This window comes from Capricornis sumatraensis, chromosome 20 (assembly GCF_032405125.1).
Source record: "Capricornis sumatraensis isolate serow.1 chromosome 20, serow.2, whole genome shotgun sequence".
NCBI lineage: Eukaryota > Metazoa > Chordata > Mammalia > Artiodactyla > Bovidae > Capricornis > Capricornis sumatraensis.
The window spans coordinates 66,169,344-66,190,243 of NC_091088.1; the positions used below are offsets into that span (position 1 = coordinate 66,169,344).

Consider the following 20,900-nt stretch of genomic DNA (forward strand, 5'->3'; position numbering starts at 1 on the left):
AGGCTTTGGTCCCCAGGTCGAGGAAGTGGGTTAACTACTCTTGGAATTTATTTTTTTTTTCCTCTTGGAATTTCCTTAGGGAGTGAAGTGGCTTTATTACTCTCCGTGGGCCCTGATAATTTATGCTAACAACATGACCTATGGTCGATCCCTAGTTTAATAATGGGATAACTCAGGTTGTGAGGCTGGCCATTTCGCAAAGACCAAGGAAGTGACTAGAAGTTTGGGGCTTTGAGCCAGGTGGGCTTATTAGCGTCCCTGGTGGCTCAGAGTATAAAGCATCTGCCTGCAATGCAAGAGGCCCTGGGTTCGATCCCTGGGTTGGGAAGATAACTTGGAGAAGGATATGGCAACCCACTCCAGTATTCTTGCCTGGACAATCCCATGGACAGACGAGCCTGGCGGGCTACAGTCCACGGGGTGGCAAAGAGTCGGACACGATGGAGCGACTTCACTTTTCTAAGGAGGGGAGAATGCTGGAGATGTTATCAATCCCGCCTATGTAGCTAAACCCCAATAAAAACTCAAGACTTAAAACCTTGAGTGAGCTTCTTTGGCTGGCAACACTGTTTTCTGCACACTGATGTCCCAGGTCCCTTGGGATGATGACTATTGGTCAGTTCAAACAAACCCGTTCAGAAGTTAAGAAGCTTATCAAGTCCAAAGAAACAGCATTTCAGGAAAGACAGAACAAAAGGACTATGCCTCTTACCTCGGCATGAGTCATTTCTGACTCCTTGCTTTCCTCTTCCTCTGGGCTTCCTTCTCACGTTAAGATTAGTCTTGGTAAGTGACCCCTGCATGTTGAAAATAGACTGTTCAATACTTAGAAAAACACACTGAGATCACTATAACACAGCCAACACACAGAGGGAGGATCTCAACAGGTACAAAACACATCCTCAACGGCCACTGACACAGCAGGGATTCTGGAACACAGAATCGAACGAGGTGTTTTTAGTTTTATTGTTTTCTTCAGAACTCGCGGCCCTTCCTGTGAAAACCACACATTCTAGGCTGACCCTCCCCTTCAAACCTTAGGCGAGACCCTGACCAAAGTCCATACAGAATAGAGCCTCCTTCACCTCTTCGTGGATCAGGGACCTAGCGGTTGGGCAATGCAGGACTTTAAGCAGCGGTCTCTACAAGTTAGAAGGTAGAACTGCCAGAGAAGGACACGGACTCTAGAACGATATCAACAGGAAGCGGACGTGGACCCAGGGACCCGGCAGCTAAAAAAGACTTCAGAACTTCTCACGGCGATGCGAGGACACACTGGGGACGGGAAAATGGGGACGGTAGTTTGAACGTCCACAGAGACCCCCGAAACCCACGTGTGAAAGACAACAGGCTGTGGACTAGGAATCGGGTTTTAAACAAACAAAGAAACAAACTCACCAGGACACTGTCGCTCATTTAAACTCAACTCCGCGTCTGCAGGACTGCGCACGCGGGCGGAAGATCCGGTACAGAGGAAGGTGAATGCGCTACGCCGCGGCCAACGAGAGGCGACGAAAGGGGAGAGGGTGGGACGAGGCCGGAAACGCAGGTACTTATGGGCGGGGCCAGTGGGGGCGGAGCCTTCAATTCAGTTCAGTTCAGTCGCTCAGTCGTGTCCGACACTTTGCGACCCCATGAATCGCAGCACGCCAGGCCTCCCTGTCCATCACCATCTCCCGGAGTTCACTCAGACTCACGTTCATCGAGTCAGTGATGCCATCCAGCCATCTCATCCTCTGTCGTCCCCTTCTCCTCCTGCCCCCAATCCCTCCCAGCATCAGAGTCTTTTCCAATGAATCAACTCTTCGCATGAGGTGTCCAAAGTACTGGAGTTTCAGCTTTAGCATCATTCCTTCCAAAGAAATCCCAGGGTTGATTTCCTTCAGAATGGACTGGTTGGATCTCCTGGCAGTCCAAGGGACTCTTAAGAGTCTTCTCCAACACCACAGTTCAAAAGCATCAATTCTTCGGCTCTCAGCCTTATTCACAGTCCAACTCTCACATCCATACATGACCACAGGAAAAACCATAGCCTTGACTAGACGGACCTTAGTTGGCAAAGTAATGTCTCTTCTTTTGAACACACTATCTAGGTTGGTCATCACTTTTCTTCCAAGGAGTAAGCGTCTTTTAATTTCATGGCAGCAGTCACCATCTGCAGTGATTTTGGAGCCCCCCAAAATAAAGTCTGACACTGTCTCCACTGTTTCCCCATCTATTTCCCATGAAGTGATGGGACCGGATGCCATCATCTTCGTTTTCTGAATGTTGAGCTTTAAGCCAACTTTTTCACTCTCCTCTTTCACCTTCATCAAGAGGCTTTTTAGCTCCTCTTCACTTTCTGCCATAAGGGTGGTGTCATCTGCATATCTGAGGTTATTGATATTTCTCCCAGCAATCTTGATTCCAGCTTGTGTTTCTTCCAGTCCAGCGTTTCTCATGATGTACTTTGCATATAAGTTAAATAAGCAGGGTGACAATATACAGCCTTGACGTACTCCTTTTCCTATTTGGAACCAGTCTGTTGTTCCATGTCCAGTTCTAACTGTTGCTTCCTGAGGACAGAGCCTTGCCTCCCCTCAACCCCACCCCTGTCAGTTTTGGGTCTGTTGGTCCTTCTGTCCAGCTGTGCTTCCATTCTCTGCCTTTTGATGCCTTTAAGTCTCTTTGATTTCCTCTGGAGCAGAGCTGCTTCCTGCCTGCTCTAAGTTAGTGTTTCTAACAATATAATGGGAAAGAGAAAGAATTTTGAGAGCCGCTTCTGTGGGAAGCCGAGATGTTTTCAGCAAACTGAAAAACGGGGAAAATTCAAAAGCCCTTTGTGTGAGTGTGTGAAGATGGGTGTCTCCTCAGTGACGAAAAGTGAATGCAACCACTCAGATAATCCGTTGGGAGGAAGCCTCAGTAATTGTAACCAGAGACCTGCTTACATCAGGGCAGCTGGCTTTTCTCTTAGGAAGTGATTCCAGAAAGAAAGAGGGAGACCTGAATCCACAGTGTCGTTTATAACGTAACCACAGAAATGACATACCGTTCGTTACTCTTGTCAGAATCTCTTGATACACAGATTGCCTCTGTTAATTGTTGTTGCTGCTGCTGAAGCAACCAATTGCCCTGCTTCTTCCAGGACTGAACAAGTTTCCAAGAAGCAGGACTTTTTGTGCTAAAACTGGGCACGAAAGTAGGCAAATAGGGCGCGTGGACCACATTGACTGCTTTTCACTAGCTTCCCAAACACCCTCCCCACTGTTGGCTTTCTTTCCTAACCTCCTCCTCTTCACCCAGTCCTTGAAAGGATAATCTGGAGAAGGGCTAACTCAACACAGGAAAAACAGTGAGAGGCCCACAAACCATTGTATCCCAGGAGAGTACACCTTTCTCTTTAAATGTGAGATTAGCAACTTCCCTGGTAGTCCAGTGGTTAAGATGCTTTGCTTTCACTGCAGGTTATTGGGTTCAATCCCTGTTCAGGGAGCTAAGATCTCAGAGTTCAAGATTGAATCATTTCTTACACAGAAAGCATTAATCATTACAATATAAAGGAAAATGTATGTCAAGGTACTACATTACTTATTAAAGAAAATGTGTTTAGGAGCATTGCCAGCAGCCCAATGGTTAAGACCCCACCTTCCGATGCAGCATTGCAGTTCCTTCCCTAACCGGGGAACTAAGGTCCCACATGTTTTGGGGTGTGAACAAAATGAAAAGAAAATATGTTTCGTAACTATCTGTCTGCTGCTGCTGTTGCTCTGTTGCTTCAGTCGTGTCCGACTCGGTGCGACCCCATAGACGGCAGCCCACCAGGCTCCCCTGTCCCTGGGATTCTCCAGGCAGGAACACTGGAGTGGGTTGCCATTTCCTTCTCCAATGCATGAAAGTGAAAAGTGAAAGTGAAAAGTGAAAGTGAAGTCGCTCAGTCGTGTCCGACCCTTAGTGACCCCATGGACTGCAGCCTACCAGGCTATTCCATCCAAGGATTTTCCAGGCAAGAGTACTGGAGTGGGGTGCCATCGCCTTCTCCGAACTATCTGTCAGTGGGGACAAATTATAAGTAGAGGATATTGCTTTTTATCATAGAATTATCAGTAGGTCAAATCTCATGATTCCCTGCTGGAACCTCTGGTTCTGAATATGACTTTGGTCACTAAGAACTAGAAGATTCTCTAGGGAGATGGCACTAAGGTGTACCTGTTATTGCAGACTACAGTGGTCATTATGTGGCAATTTCTATATATCAGACATTGAATCCTAACTATAAACACGGGGTATTTGCCTCAAGGCACTTTTTGAGAAGTTCTATGACATTTCAGACGATGAGGTATGAAAATTTCATCTTTGTAAAATGACGGAGAAATTCTTGAAAGTCCCTCTCTGGTTTTTTGGCTCCATTTCTCTACTCATAATCTAAATAGAGGCAAAGTTCAGTGGTCTCAAGAGTAGGAAATAACTCATTTTTGGTAGAAACACTTCTCATGGATACAAACTGTACATGCAGACACATGAAATTCCCTTCCTTTCTTAAACCTCAGTATTTACTGCTGGTTCCTTGTGAGTCCTTGTCTGTCTCCAGGGACCAAAGGGAATTGAACCTTCCTCAAGCATTTCAATAGTCCCTTTGGAGATGATAGGTACACACTTTTAGTTGTTGTTTTATCATTAGCAACTGATCAATAAAGATTATCATAAATAATCAGTTCCCCAAGCCTGTCTCACATCGCAGATACAGGTGGAAAGATAATTGTAGTTCTGAGGGGACATGAGCTCACAGGATCACAAACCCATATCTAGGGGTCTGGCTGCCTTCCTCCTTGTCACAAGAGCAGCTTGCCGTGACCAGCACCCTGACCCCAATATCTGCGCTATGTGAGGATATCAGGTGAGTATTTTCTGTTTCAGCCTGTGGGCAAGAATCTGCAAGAAACAGGTGCTTTGGGGAGTCTGGGTCGGTGACCATACAGGAAAAGGGACGTGTTCTGACTCAAAGTAATGCAGTGCCAAAGCAACACTGGAAGGAGGAATAATTAAAAATTAAGTGGAGCTATTAAAGAGAGATTAGGTGCTACACCAGATATCAGTTCCCAATGCCTCCTAGTGTATCTTAGTGTAATTCTTTTTGAAAAATATTTATTTGGCTGTACCGGACCTTACTTGTGGCATATGGGATCTAGTTCCCTGACCAGGGATCAAACCTAGGCACCTGTCCCCAATCCCAACCCCCACCCCTGCCCTCGCTGCAGCTAGCATTGAGAGCGAGGTGTCTTAGTCACAGGGCCACCAAGGAAATAAATCGAGGTGTCTTAGTCACTGGACCACCAAGGAAATCACAGTGTAATTTTTGTGACAGTGATTGTTATTGTAGAATCCAAGCGATATGAAGCCTGATGTTTAATGTAACTAATGGCTGGAATTGCAGAGACTTCACATATATGTGAAATCATGGAGTACCTTACAGAAATCATGCATTTTTAAGGTTACTATATGTGTGCCAACAGCACCTCCATGATTAATCAAAATAAATCTATAGGAATGATCTTTTATAGAAACAGTGTATAGAGTTGTATAGAGTTGACAACAGTGTATAGAGTTGACAATTGTGTGCTTAGTCCATCAGTCATGTCTGACTCTTGGACTGTAGCCAGCCAGGCGCATCTATCCATGGAAGTCTTCAGGCAAGAATAGTGGAGTGGGTAGCTATTTCCTTCTCCAGGGGAATTTTTGGACCAAGGGATCAAACCCTGGTCTCCTGCATTGTAGGCAGGTTCTCTACCATCTGAGCTACCAGGAAGCAGTAAAAACACCTTTCTAACTCTGGAATTTATAAAGTGCTTAACAAAGACATTGTTTCCTACTGAAAACATCCATAGTTGGCTGATCTGGGTCAGACCTTTTTCCAAAAGTGACTTCAGAAATAGGTTCCAAATGGCAGCTCTCAGGCATCAAAGCATCAGTCAGTTCAGTACAGTTGCTCAGTCATGTCCGACTCTTTGCGACCCCATGAACCAGAGCACGCCAGGCCTCCCTGTCCATCACGAACTCTTGGAGACTACTCAAACTCATATCCATTGAGTCGGTGATGCCATCCAGCCATCTCATCCTCCCTCTGTCATCCCCTTCTCCTCCTGTCCCCAATCCCTCCCAGCATCAGGGTCTTTTCCAATGAGTCAACTCTTCACATGAGCTGGCCAAGGTATTGGAGTTTCAGCTTCAGCATCAGTCCTTCCAATGAACGCCCAGGACTGATCTCCTTTAGCATGGACTGGTTGGATCTCCTTGCAGTCCAAGGGACTCTCAAGAGTCTTCTCCAACACCACAGTTCAAAAGCATCAATTCTTCGGCACTCAGCTTTCTTCACGGTCCCACTCTCACATCCATACATGATCACTGGAAAAACCATAGCCTTGACTAGACGGACCTTTGTTGGCAAAGTAATGTCTCTGCTTTTCAATATGCTATCTAGGTTGGTCATAACTTTTCTTCCAAGGAGTAAGCGTCTTTTAATTTCATGGCTGCAATCACCATATGCAGTGATTTTGGAGCCCCCAAAAATAAAGTCTGACACTGTTTCCACTGTTTCCCCAATATTTTCCATGAAGTGATGGGACCGGATGCAATGATTTCCGTTTTCTGAATGTTGAGCTTTAAGCCAACTTTTTCACTCTCCTCTTTGACTTTCATCAAGAGGCTTTTTAGCTCCTCTTCACTTTCTGCCATAAGGGTGGTGTCATCTGCATATCTGAGGTTATTGATATTTCTCCTGGCAACCTTGATTCCAGCTTGTGTTTATTCGAGTCCAGCGTTTCTCCCAGTCCAGCGTTTCTCATGATGTACTCTGCATATAAGTTACATAAGCAGGGTGACAATATACAGCCTTGACGGACTCCTTTTCCTATTTGGAACCAGTGTGTTGTTCCATGTCCAGTTCTACCTGTTGCTTCCTGACTTGCATACAGATTCCTCAAGAGGCAGGTCAGGTGGTCTGGTTTTCCTATCTCTTTCAGAATTTTCCACAGTTTCTTGTGATCCACACAGTCAAAGGCTTTGGCATAGTCAATAAAGCAGAAATAGATGTTTTTCTGGAACTCTCTTGCTTTTTCCATGATCCAGCAGATGTTGGCAATTTGATCTCTGGTTCCTCTGCCTTTTCTAAAACCAGCTTGAACATCAGAAAGTTCACGGTTCACATACTGCTGAAGCCTGGCTTGGAGAATTTTGAGCATTACTTTACTAGCATTTGAGATGAGTGCAATTGTGCGGTAGTTTGAGCATTCTTTGGCATTGCCTTTCTTTGGGATTGGAATGAAAACTGACCTTTTCCAGTCCTGTGGCCACTGCTGAGTTTTCCAAATTTGCTGGCATATTGAGTGTAGCACTTTCACAGCATCATCTTTCAGGATTTGAAATAGCTCAACTAGAATTCCATCACCTCCACTAGCTTTGTTCGTAGTGATGCTTCTGAAGTCCCACTTGACTTCACATTCCAGGATGTCTGGCTCTAGATGAGTGATCACACCATCGTGATTATCTGGGTTGTGAAGATCTTTTTTGTAGAGTTCTTCTGTGTATTCTTGCCACCTCTTCTTAATATCTTCTGCTTCTGTTAGGTCCATACCATTTCTGTCCTTTATCGAGCCCATCTTTGCATGAAATATTCCCTTAGTATCTCTAATTTTCTTGAAGAGATCTCGAGTCTTTCCCATTCTGTTGTTTTCCTCGATTTCTTTGCATTGATTGCTGAAGAAGGCTTTCTTATCTCTTCTTGCTATTCTTTGGAACTCTGCATTCAGAGGCTTATATCTTTCCTTTTCTGCTTTGCTTTTCACATCTCTTGTTTTCACAGCTATTTGTAAGGCCTCCCCAGACAGCCATTTTGCTTTTTTGCATTTCTTTTCCATGGGGATGGTCTTGATCCCTGTCTCCTGTACAATGTCATGAACCTCATTCCATAGTTCATCAGGCACTCTATCTATCAGATCTAGGCCCTGAAATCTATTTCTCACTTCCACTGTATAATCATAAGGGATTTGATTTAGGTCATACCTGAATGGTCTAGCGGTTTTCCCTACTTTCTTCAATTTAAGTCTGAATTTGGCAATAAGGTGTTCATGATCTGAGCCACAGTCAGGTCCTGGTCTTGTTTTTGTTGACTGTATAGAGCTTCTCCATCTTTGGCTGCAGAGAATATAATCAATCTGATTTCGGTGTTGACCATCTGGTGATGTCCATGTGTAGAGTCTTCTCTTGTGTTGTTGGAAGAGGGTGTTTGCTATGACCAGTGCGTTTTCTTGGCAAAACTCTATTAGTCTTTGCCCTGCTTCATTCCACATTCCAAGGCCAAATTTGCCTGTTCCTCCAGGTGTTTCTTGACTTCCTACTTTTGCATTCCAGTCCCCTATAATGAAAAGGACATCTTTTTTGGGTGTTAGTTCTAAAAGGTCTTGTACTAGACTTTAATTAACAAAACTTGAAACTTAATTTAACAATGAACAAAACTTAATATTCAGTGAAACAATTTTTTTCAGTATGAGGGCATTAAGCCTGTAGCCAGGGAAGGCTTTAACCCATCAAATAGAAATGGGGTTTGTCAGCGAGCCGGGAAAAGCCATGCAGCCATCTTGGATTTCCCATAGCACTGACTCTTATTTACAGCTATTGTTCACCCATTTTTAATTCTGCAATTCAGGAGCAGACCATGGCTACGTTTTAAGGACATCAGGATGGCAAAAGTCTAACCATGAGGGTTTATATTTGTAGAAGAAGAATGAGCTTTGTCTACATGTACCATAATCTTGCTGCTGCTGCTGCTGCTGCTTCTGCTGCTAAGTCGCTTCAGTCGTTCCAACTCTGTGCGACCCCATAGACAGCAGCCCACCAGGCTCTGCCATCCTTGGGATTCTCCAGGCAAGAACAATGGAGTGGGTTGCCATTTCCTTCTCCAATGCATCAAAGTGAAAAGTGAAAGTGAAGTCGCTCAATCATGTCCGACTCTTAGCGACCCCATGGACTGCAGCCTACCCGGCTCCTCCGTCCATGGGATTTTCCAGGCAAGAGTACTGGAGTGGGGTGCCATTGCCTTCTCCTACCATAATCTTCAGTAATGCTTATTTACTTTACCAAAGTAACAAAAGATTTTAAGAATGAATATAAATCACTTAAAGGGAAAGAAACTCATAATGAGAGATTATACATCTCACCTGAGAGATAAGCTTAGTTAGAAGGGGATTCTTTAGAACATAAGGACAGCTTTTGATCCTTTGGGCTTTTGAATATAGAAGAAAGACCTGGACCAAAGGGAACCTCAGAATCCTTTCCTAGAGATCATGTGGATATGAAAGGTCGAGGAGGGGCCATCTAGGAAATCTGACGGAGACGGACAGAGAGGGACAGGACACAGGGAGACAACAGAATATAAGGAAATTCTGAGTCCTTTCCCTTCTTTTGGAAAAACCTAGTGTGTCATTCAGAGGCCATTTTTTGGGGATCCCCCATTTCTGTTGGAGCCAGGCCTTTAGGAGGGTCAAAAGTTTCCAGTTTCTGAGAATGTAGCCAAGGGTTGAGTATGAGAGAGCCTCCTGGGATGTAACAGAACCCACTTTTAGCCTACCTACCATAGAATGGGAATACTGAGAGTCACTGGCTGACAGAAAGGCGTCCCTTTTCCCCCAATAATCTTTCCGTGGGACTAATGAACAAAATGGCTGAGCATCCCAACAGTTGCGTCCAACAATGAGAGGAGACCTCTGAGAACCGTGCAGCTAAGCCACCAGGTGACACGGGCAGAGAAAGACAGATATTCCTGGGAGCAACCAGGTGACTCATCATTTGGTGATTCCCTGAAACGTGAAAGGCACTCTTGGAATGGCTCAGACAACACCTAGGCTCCTGTAAATCAATCCAGACCAAAAGGGAAAGAAGAGAAAGTGATAGGGAAGAAGGCTGAGGAATCCGCTTTACAATATATCCAGGAGGCAGTGGCCCGGGGACAGTGGTCTCTGTTTTGCTTCAACCAGTATGTGCCTGACATGGTGGGCAGAAGTTGTCCTGCTGGGAGCGGATGCCCTTGTGGCCTGATCTGTTCTGCGTGCCCCACTATCCTCACATGGGAGGCCTCCTGTGGCAGGTGCCCTAATGGCTTTTATGTGTCTGACCTGTGCCCACACAGTACTGGTTGGTGTAGTCCTCAGTTGGAGAAAAGACAAAGGAGAGACCCTCACCCATTCAAGTGGCAGCTACTCTGGGTGCCAGTGAGCAGTGGGGTATTTGGAACACACCAGAGGGTTACTCTGGCCAGAGTTCCTCAATTGCCTCCACAACAGTTGCCTGTTGGCAGAGGGTCCCTATGAGAAAGCAGAAGCGAGGAGGTGGGGAAGAGACTCCAAGTCCCTGAACAAGTCACCGAAAATGTCATGGTCTGGGTGCGGGTTGGAAAAGAATTTCCAGACACGAGACAATAGGGGTCTGGTTTTTCAGTTTCTGCATTCTAAGACCCTCCTTGGTTTTATCTGCTCTTCACTCTTTGGGTAACCACAACCTTGGCAGAAAGAATCATTTTAACTATTTAGTATATACTCTATATCTTTGATTGTTTTTATCAGAGTTTTGAAAGTGCAAGAGAAATAACTAAAAATCAGTAATGTTGCCCTTGTACCATTTGGCACATATTTTAACAAACGGCTATTAAATGGCAGAGCTTAAACTTTACTTCAGTTTGTGTACTTTAGACTTTAACTAATAAAACACAGACAGATTCACAGAGACAACTAAGAAAAGTTGATAGAAGTTTCTGTAACTGTAAAGAATACAAAAGACAAGAAATGTTTTAGTCACTCAGTCATGTCCCATTCTTTGTGACCCTATGGACTCTAACTTGCCAGATTCCTCTATCCAAGAAATTCCCAAGCAGGAATACTGGAATGGGTAGTCACTCCCTTCCCCAGAAGTTCTTCAAAAAAACAAAGCCAAAAGAAAAGAAGAAGAAAAAAAAAATTGATCAAGTCATGTTAATATTTTTATGCATACGGTTCAGTTCAGTTGCTCACTCGTATCTGACTCTTCGTGATCCCATGGCCCACAGCACACCAGCCCTCTCAGTCCATCACCAACTCCCAGAGCCTACTCAAACTCATCTCCACTGAGTGCAGACATACACTCAAATGGGGCAATATGCTCATTAGGAGGAAGAGAGAAAAATTTTCATGTCACTAAACTCAGGTAATTTTGAATGGATTAAAATGTACATCATGTTAGAGGATGATACTCTTTATTTGCACTGAGCTGTATTTTAAATTTTAATACAGTTGAGCATAGATTAGGACTAAGATTCTTGTAAACATTTTGGAAAATACAATACTGTGATGAGACTCTGTGATGTGAGCATGGAGTGTACTGGAAAGATCAGGCCTGGGCCTGGGATGAAAACCGCCACTCCCAAATCCCAGTATCTCTGCTAAACACACGTGAGTGTTGTTCATTTTCCAAAGCAGAAAGGACGTAAGAAGACATGAAGTTACTCCCTTAACTGTGATAGTTTAGGTACATCCCTCACTTTTTCTTTGCAAGACACATGTTCAAGTCAAATGGAAAAAAACAAATTTATAGGATGGGAATCTCACAGAAACACCTAAACCAGTGAATATAAGTCATGGAGTTAGAAGTACATGGAGGAATGCATTATCACTGCATGGGTATTTTGACACTATTATGGAAAAGATGATCTGAATCTATCATTAAAAAACATTAGTTTGGGGACTGCGTGATGATCCAGTGACTAAGACCCTGAGCTCCTAATGCACGGAGCTCTGGTTCTTTCCCTGATCAGGAAACTAGATCCCACATGCTGTAGCTAAGAGTTTACATGTCACAACCAAAAAACCTGAAAACTACAAGGACGACTGAAGTTCCTACCTGCCACAACGAAGACTCAGTGCTGCCAAATAAACAAATATTTTATAAATGTGTCCTAAGCAACTTCACTTCGTATATGCTTTCCCTGATCTGTAGCCTAATACTACATTTAAGTAGTTAGTCTCACTTATCCATGTAGAGCAGTCTCTGCAACGTTTTTATTTCTGAAACTTTTCTGAAGAATGTGGGCCACTGAGTTCAGTCTATTTATAAGGACAATCTGTAACTCTTGTTCTAATCAGCTGAAGCTGCATGCACACGTAAACTCACCACAGCATTTCCCCTACTTCACTATGATCCTAACACCAGACCACATCCCAGTGGGAATCTCTGGTACCAGTGCCTCCCCGTGTTGATCTCATCCAAAGGGCATATAGTGAACAACTGAACGTCACTAATTCATGTTGAGAATTCATCATGCTCTAGAGAAAGCCGGGATACAGACAATGGATAACAGGCTCTTGGATTTAAAGGAGAAGTTAGTCTAAAGAGCTGCTCTTCACTATTATAAGAAAAAAAGGAAAAAATAAGAAGATGACAACAAATCCCCCAGAGAGAAAACTTAGAATCAGAGAACTAAAGGTTTGCAGGTTCTCAGTCCAGGCATTTCAGGAGGAAAAGCAGACACAGCCCCAAACCCGGGACAGGACATTTACCTGAGAAGCTGCCATTTCCTCCTCTTCTTCCTGCTGGTCTGAGTCTTCTCTGGGGATGTTATGTCGCAAACACACATTCACAGGTTGAGAAAATACCTTCAAAGGCATCCACACAGCTCTTTCACCTGCAACTGTTGCAGTGAAAATGGAGAAAAAAACGTTCTTGTTTCTCCTGCCCTTTTCTGAGCCTTTTTTTTTTTTTTTTTTGGCTTCCTCTGTTCCTGATCTTTAGGCGGCAATCAAGACTAATCTGATATGCTAATCACAGCTTCTGACCCAAATCCCAGTCCTGGGCTGTGACTGAAGCTAGTCCTGTAGTGACCAGCACAGCAATAATACCAATCAGGGATAGAGGCCAGGGTTGACAATAAAAATCTATTAATATTTGGATAGCCATATCCTCAAGCCTCCGCTGAGCATTTACCAGCCAGCTGCTGGAGTCTGTCTGGAGCAAGGCTGAGGAATCCTCAAGCTTCTGCCGTGCATGGACTAATCAGCTTCTGGAGCAACTAGAGCAGGGCTCAGCGTCTTTGGTGGGTGAGGGCCGTTGTTTTTGAAACCAGACCTTGATGGGATTTCCGGGGTCCTGAACTGTTTCCCAGGGGTTCTCATCACAGGAAGCCTCTGCCTTCTTGACTCTGGTTTGGTGGATCCAAGGGATGATACCTGTAAGTTTAACAGCAGTAGGGGTTGCCAGGACAACCGTGTGAGGGCCTGTCCCAACTGGCTGACTTGGTTCTTTTTTCCAATCTTCAGCCCATGCCTCATCCCCTGGCTGATTGGGATGAACTCAATTGCCCAAAGGAATGGGTGTCCTTTCTAAGGTTTCTTGGGCGATAAGTTAGAAGACTTTTCCCAGGATCTGGAGGTGTCAGGACATCTCCAGGTCGGCTAGTTGTTGGGGGTTTCCCTTGAGCTTTCCTATCACTGGGGGTTTCCTCTCATATAAAATCTAAAAGGGAGAATAGCCTGAGGACTCAGGGTGCATCGGGCTTGGAGTAAGGCTGGGGGGTAACTTGTCGACCCAAGATAACTGGTCTCCTTACAGAGTTTAGCTAAGGTAGTCATGAGGGTACAATTCATGTGTTCAACTTTCCCTGAGCTCTGTGGCCTGTAAGCAGTGTGAAGCTTCCATTTGAGTCCCAGTGTCCAGGATAGAGTTTGGATCATCTAAGACACAAAAGCTGGCCCATTGTCAGACCTTATGGAGAGAGGCAGCCCATATCTCGGATCATGTCTCTTCACAGGGCCTTGGCCACTTCTCGTGCCCGTTCAGTGCATGTGGAGTGAAAGTGAAAGTGAATTCGCTCAGTCGTGTCCAACTCTTAGCGACCCGTGGACTGTAGTCCACCAAGCTCCTCCGTCCATGGGATTCTCCAGGCAAAAATACTGGAGTGGGTTGCCATAAGCTTCAGCCCATCCCGAGTAGGTGTAGACTACCACAAGGAAATACTTACGGCACCCTATAGGGCTTGACTTCAGTAAAACCCACTTCTAGATCTTCAAAGGGCAGTGTCCCAATGGTCAGCACCCCTGGGTTGGGTTTTGGTCCTTGGCTGGCATTGTTCTGAGCACAAGTCACAAAACTAGCACTGATTTGAACACACAGACCATTCCACAGCCACTGGATCCAGTGGTTTCGACAAGTATGCGACTGGGCACTACCATGGCCCAACTCTTTGTGTGAGGACCCCCAGTGCAGTGCAAAGAGGGTAAAGTCCCATGTCTCATCTGGCAGCCCTAATGCTGGAGCGCTAGTCAAGAGTCTCTTAATCTCCTTGAAGGCCTTTCTTTTTTCCAGGTTCCCACCCCAGGGGGTCCTTACCAGACCCTGCTGTGGCTATAAACAAAGGCTTCATTATTTCAGAGAAACCCGGTCTCCACATCCAACAGAATCCAGCAGCCCCATTCATGGACTTCTTTCTTGGTATTCAGCCGAGGTATTGAACAGATGGCTTGTTTCCCCTCATGTCCGAGTGCCCGATGCCCTTTTGAGATGACAAACCCGAGGTACTTGACCTCCTGTCTGCAGATCTGAGCCTTTTTCCATGGCACCTTGTGCCCTGTGGTGGAGAGTAGAGCCAGCAGGGCCCTGGTGCCTCCAAAAGTCCCCTGGGTGGGACTGGCTAGCAACAGGTCATCCTCGTGCTGGAGTGGGGTGCAGTTCAAAATTTCTCCGGGAAAGGCACCAAGGTCCATAGCCAAGTGTTCACCAAACTGGGTAGGTGGGTTTTTGAAGCCTTGTGGCAGTCGGGTCCAAGTCAGCTGTGTCTTTTTCCCAGTGTGTGGGTCATCCCATTCAAAGGCAAACAAGGGCTGGCTGGCTGGTGACAGTCGAAGAAAGAAGAATGCATCCTCGAGATCGAGGCATGTGAACAGCATGTCTGAGCCGGTAAAAGACTCAGAAGACTGTAAGGATTTGTGACCACTGGGTGGATGATGATCACTGCACTGTTGATAGCGTGGAGGTCCTGGATGGTGCAGTAGTCATCTCCTCCAGACTTTTTGACTGGTGAGAGTGGGGTGTTCCAAGGAGACTGACATCTGATTATGAACTTGGCATCTCATAGGTGCTGGATGTGGTCCTGAATTCCCAGGCATGCCTCCCGTGGTACTGGATATTGTTTCCATCTAACAGGTGTGGCTTCTGGCTTCGGGTCCACTATAATGGGCACATGGTTATTGACCAAACCTGGGAGCTCTTTCTCACAGGCTTCTCCCAGGCTTTCTGGGGGCAATGGTGATTTGTGTCCCTGCTTTGCCAGTGGGTCTCTCCGTAGCAGGGGAATGGGGCATTCCGGTAAGTAGAGAAATTCACGGGTCCCCAGATGGCCCCCTAGCTGACACGAATGGGCCTTGCAAAACGAACGGGATGTCATGTCCCCTGTGGCCCCAACAATAGTCACTGTTCAGCCTGTGGGGGGAGCCACAGGTGTGGTTACCACGGAGTGTTCAGCCCCGGCATCCACTGTAAAAGTCATTGATTGGCCCCCGACTTTTGTTGAGATCATGTGTTCCTGGGGGCCTAGGATCAGGGAGCTGGGTATTCCTTACTCTGATTCTGTTCCAGCCAGGCCAATAAGGTTTTGGGGGGCCGGCTCAGGCTGGTACATTTCTTTGTTGTGTCGACTGAACTTCTTCGACCTTTTAGATGTCCCTCTGTGGTGGGGACACTCATTCCTCCAGTGTCCGGTCTCTTTGCAACAGGCGCACTGGTCATGGCAATAGAGGTGGTCTCTTAGTTTCCCCTTTCCATGAGGGAACAGTCTGTTTCACTGGATCTGAGCCCCTCAATGCTGCTCCTAGTAGGGCTGCTTTCTGTTTCATTCCTTTATCTGCTTCTTGTTGGACTTCATGGTCTCAGTCCACAAAGACTTTATTTGCTACTTCCAGAAGATGTGCAGCATTCATCCCAGCAAAGCCTTCTGGCTTTTGGAGCTTTCGTTGGATGTCTGCACAGGATTGAGCCACAGTGGCAGTGTTAATTATTCGTTGATTCTCAGGAGTCTCAGGGTTGAACGGGGTGTATGTCCAGAATGCCTCACACAGTCTTTCATAGAAATTGGTGGGGGTTTCATCTACTTTCTGTATTATTGTTGTAATTTTGGACATATTGGTGGGCTTTTTGATTCCCGCTCAAAGTCCATGCAGAAAGGCATCACGGTAGCGATCAGGGTTTCTGGCCTTCTCTGATATTGAAATCCCGATTAGGTCTTGTCTCTGGCATCGCTTCTCATGCCCATCCTTCTACATCTAAGACCTCTGCAGGGGCTTGCCCTCCGAGCCATTTTTGGGCTTCTGTCAAGATGCATTGCCTTTCCTCAGTGGTGAAGGAAGACATAAGGAACTGGTGATAGTCATCCGATGTAGGCTGATGGGTGTGGAAAATGGACTCTAGGAGATCAGTCATAGCCTGTGGTCTATCAGAGTATGCTGGGTTATGCTGTTTCCAGTTTAAGAGATCAGTAGTGCTGAAGGGCTGGTGATAGAGGATGGAGCGACCAGGCTGGACGGAGTCATCCTCGTTCACTTGTTGAGGATCTTCAGTTTCTCTCAGTGATATCTGACGGGCTGAGGCCAGCTGGTTAGATTGTTTGGCTGAGCGGAGCCGTGTCCCTCCTTGTTCAGGGCTGGAGTCCTGCTCATGAGGTGGTACGAGGGACACGGAGGGAGGTGGACTGCTGGCAATGGTTCTGGTGCTGGCTGTGCTGGGGCTTGTGGAGTCAGGGGACTGTATGGTGGGGGCATCAGGGGCTCTTCTACTGCATCTCCCTGGAATATAGGGTTTTTTTTTTTCCTTCTTGTTTTCTGAATGATTGGGCCACAAATACCCTACTCTGTCCCTGTCCATTTGCTCACAATTTTGCCCGTGGGGGCAGGGTCTGTGCTATTAGAAACCAGGAGTACCAGGGCCCATCCTTGGTTGGATCCAGGGTATTTTCAGGGTAACGGCGTCCGCGACTGAGAGACAGAGAAAGAGATAAGGAAAGAATGACACGGGGCGACCAAGCTTCAATGAGCGAGGCCCGTCACTTTATTTTCAGAGAGGGCTTTTATACCCTGAGTTGTACATTGAGCAAAGTGAAAAATGCAGAGTCAACTCAACATTCCATCAGTATTAACTTTTATCGACACCAGATTCCTTCCTGCAAGAGTCTTATTTTTTGTACATTATCTTCTGGTCCAGAGGCCTGTTGATATTTTATGACCCCTTTTTGATAAAGGTTGGTCAGCCAGAACAATAATTTTCCCTTGAAGTGTTTCTTCTTAAATTCCTAGCCTGCGTCTCCCTTAAAGTACAGAGTTACTTTTTTATGGAGCAAAGATTCAGTGGGTTACAGCAAAGAAAGAACTTATTAACTCAAAGTCTAATGTTGCAAATGCTAAAGCTGCTGCTTGTTTTTTCTACATCCTGACTATATGCACTCCCAGGAACATAATGGATAAGGGATATGAGAACTTGGCAGCAAGCATTGGCTCAACGATGTTACAAGAGTCTGGATAAACCTGCCAAGTAAGCTAGAATGCTAAGAGGAGGTTTGAAATACTTCTTTCATGCCCAGGAGATTTATCAACTAGAGCCCTAAGTTGATTTTCCCCAGAAAAGAGGTGGTTGGGGATAGCCCCCTGTTAATGTCAGAAGAGTTGGTGAAAGACATAAAATAGTAAGACAGACAGATTCTGGTTTTGGGGTAGATGCTCGAGCAGGTCCAGGGGGTCCATTGAGTCCTGAGGCCTTGCTTATCAGGTCTCATCCACATGACCTTGTCATGGGTGGGATGGCCCAGGGAGTCCCTCGAGTCCTGCATGACCTTGTCATGGGTGGGATCTCCCATGCTGGCTCCCAGCACAGGCGTCTATGTATGGAAACTGATCTGGATGTCCTGGAGTCGCAGTGACTACCTGGAGCACTGCTTGGACAGTGGGCAGGTCGAGTGCCCTCTGGTGGCCATCCAACATCAAAAGATGGCCAATGGAGCTCACATAAGTTACTAAGCTTCCTAAGGGTCATCTTGACTCCAAAATCTCCTCCAAAGCCCTTCTTAAAGTTCTTTATCAAGACTGTTGGTTTAGAGGAGCTTCCACCCATGTTGACAAATGTAATCTACTTGGCAGGGTTTTGAGGAAAACCTAATCTCTTAGATGTCGGCTCAAGGAGTCAGTCGACAGAAGAATAACAAGTAACCAATAATTTCTCCCTCCCTATGTATCCTGTCCTGAGTCAGGGACAAAAAGACAAACAAGGGTGGATGCCCCCTCAAAAGAGGAGACCATTTAGGTGTCTGCCTGGGCCTGGCCTCAGGGAGATCTTAGGTGCCTCTTAGCATTGGCAGATCAGTATAAACCCCTAATGCAGATCTGTCTTGCATGGAGGGACTGGGTCCCCCAGAGGCAGACACCACCTTGAGCTGTATGAGGTCGCAAGGGAACTGCAAGCTAGGGCCCACTCGGACTCCGTAGCCATGAAGGCCGTGAAGCCATACAATCGAGCCTGAAACTCGAGGAAATCAGACCACAAACTTATTCACATTCATTTTGCATCCACCTGATCACTCACCGGTGGGAGATTTAAGATGCCTCTTAATACTGGCAGACTGGTATAAACCCTCAACCTGATCCAGCCTCTCAGGAGAGATAACGTCCCCTAGAGACTGGCACCACCTTTCAGCCTTATGAGGTCATCACGGAACCTCAGGTTTTGGACTCTCTCAGGCTCCATAGTCCATGGACTGTGAAGTTCTCTTTCACTTCCTTCAATGAGCAATCATTCATACACAGTCACTCAGAGCTTATCATCAGTTCAGTTCAGTTCAGTTCAGTTGCTCAGTCATGTCTGACTTTGCGACCTCATGAATTGCAGCACGCCAGGCCTCTCTGTCCATCACCAACTCCTGGAGTTCACTCAGACTCACGTCCATCTAGTCAGTGATGCCATCCAGCCATCACATCTTCGGTCGTCCCCTTCTCCTCCTGCCCCCAATCCCTCCCAGAATCAGGGTCTTTGCCAATGAGTCAACTCTTCACATGAGCTGGCCAAAGTACAGGAGTTTCAGCTTTAGCATCATTCCTTCCAAAGAAATCCCAGGACTGATCTCTTTCAGAATGGACTGGTTGGATCTCCTTGCAGTCCAAAGGATTCTCAAGAGTCTTCTCCAACACCATAGTTCAAAAGCATCAATTCTTTGGTGCTCAGCTTTCTTCACAGTCCAACTCTCACATCCATACATGACCATTGGAAAAACCATAGCCTTGACTAGATGGATCTTTGTTGGCAAAGTAATGTCTCTGCTTTTCAATATGCTATCTAGGTTGGTCATAACTTTTCTTCCAAGGAGTAAGCGTCTTTTAATTTCATGGCTGCAATCACCATCTGCAGTGATTTTGGAGCCCCCCCCAAAATAAAGTCTGACACTGTTTCCACTGTTTCCCCATCTATTTCCCATGAAGTGATGGGACCAGATGCCATGATCTTAGTTTTCTGAATGTTGAGCTTTAAGCCAACTTTTTCACTCTCCACTTTCACTTTCATCAAGAGGCTTTTTAGTTCCTCTTCACTTTCTGCCATAAGAAGGTGTCATCTGCATATGTGAGGTTATTGATAATACCTCCCTTTTCCTGAGTGCCCAGGTCTCCCTATCTGATGCTCCCTTCCTGGGAGCTCCAAGGAGGTGATCAGTCTCTTCTACCTATTGGGGTAAGATCTCCTGACTGAGGTTTGACCCCAGGGCTTTACCTGATCCTGTGGCCATTCCTGGTGAGTTGTTCTGTCCCTCTAATGGGTCCGGTCAGGGCTCGGCCATCCAGAGAGTTGGAACACCATTCCAGGAATACCATCAGGTGTCATGCCACCTTGTTCGTCTCGGGGCGCCTTCACTCTGACCTGGCTGAGCCACCAGTCCAGTGGATCAAGGGGCTTGAGTAGCTGGAATCTCTCTGGAGCCTCCAGAAATGTTGTAGAAACCAGTACTTGAGAAACCAAGCACCACACTCAGAGTTGGAAAACTCAGGTTCATTACACTGGTGGGCCCAGAGGAGTGGACACTCCAAGCTCTGAGCTGGAACAAAGGGGTTACAGAGTTTTCATACAGGAATGATTTAGCAGGTTTGCAGTTGCTAGGGCAATTGCAAAGAGCAGTAAAAGGGTGAGTGAGATAAGTTCCAGTTCCTAATATTGTGATTCCCCATTTTTTGAGACCTATGTGATATAGACTTTGCAAGGAGTAAGCTGAGTTACAGAGGCAGAAGGAGCAGGAGGACATGTAAAAATTTAACTTTTTCTCTTGACAATCACAAATTTCTTTGAAAATAAACCAGGGACAGTAACGAACCTCAGGTTTAAAATGTATGTGCCTAGACGCTCAGTAATGTCTGACTCCTTGTGACCCTTTGGACTGTAGTTCACCAGGCTCCTCTGTCCATTCAATTTGCAGGCAAGAATATTGGAGTGGAGTGCCATTTCCTCCTCCAGGGGATCTTCCTGACCCAGGGATCAAGCCCATGTCTCTTAGGCCTCCTGCATTGGCTCTTAGACTCTTTAGTACTACTGCCACTTTGGAAGTCCAAAAGTGTGTATGGCAATGGAGAAATATCTGTGAAAATGATGCCTTAAATGCATATCTGATGATCACCAAGGCAAGTAATTATCTGTGTTAAGTAATAAGTGAGATAACTATAGCCTGGAAAACAAAAACAAAAACAAAAACAAAACATATGGCTTGAACATTGAGTATTAGGTTTTATTTTGTGGGAATGTTAGGACTTGAGCCCAGGAGACAGTGTATCAGGTGACCCCAAGACAGATGACTCTGAGGAAGCAAGGAAGGAGCCACACTATATACAAGT

General features: G+C 45.9%; 1 protein-coding gene across 1 annotated transcript in view; it reads right to left on the bottom strand.

Moving 5' to 3' along the window:
- LOC138096930 (zinc finger protein 724-like) overlaps positions 1–15,777 on the bottom strand; it is a 32,171-nt gene extending 16,394 nt beyond the window's left edge. Inside the window, 2 exon segments of the mRNA XM_068993165.1 lie at positions 12,558–12,688; positions 15,612–15,777. Of these exon segments, the coding sequence (XP_068849266.1) occupies positions 12,558–12,688; positions 15,612–15,777 (297 nt within the window).
- Positions 15,778–20,900: the final 5,123 nt, after the last annotated feature.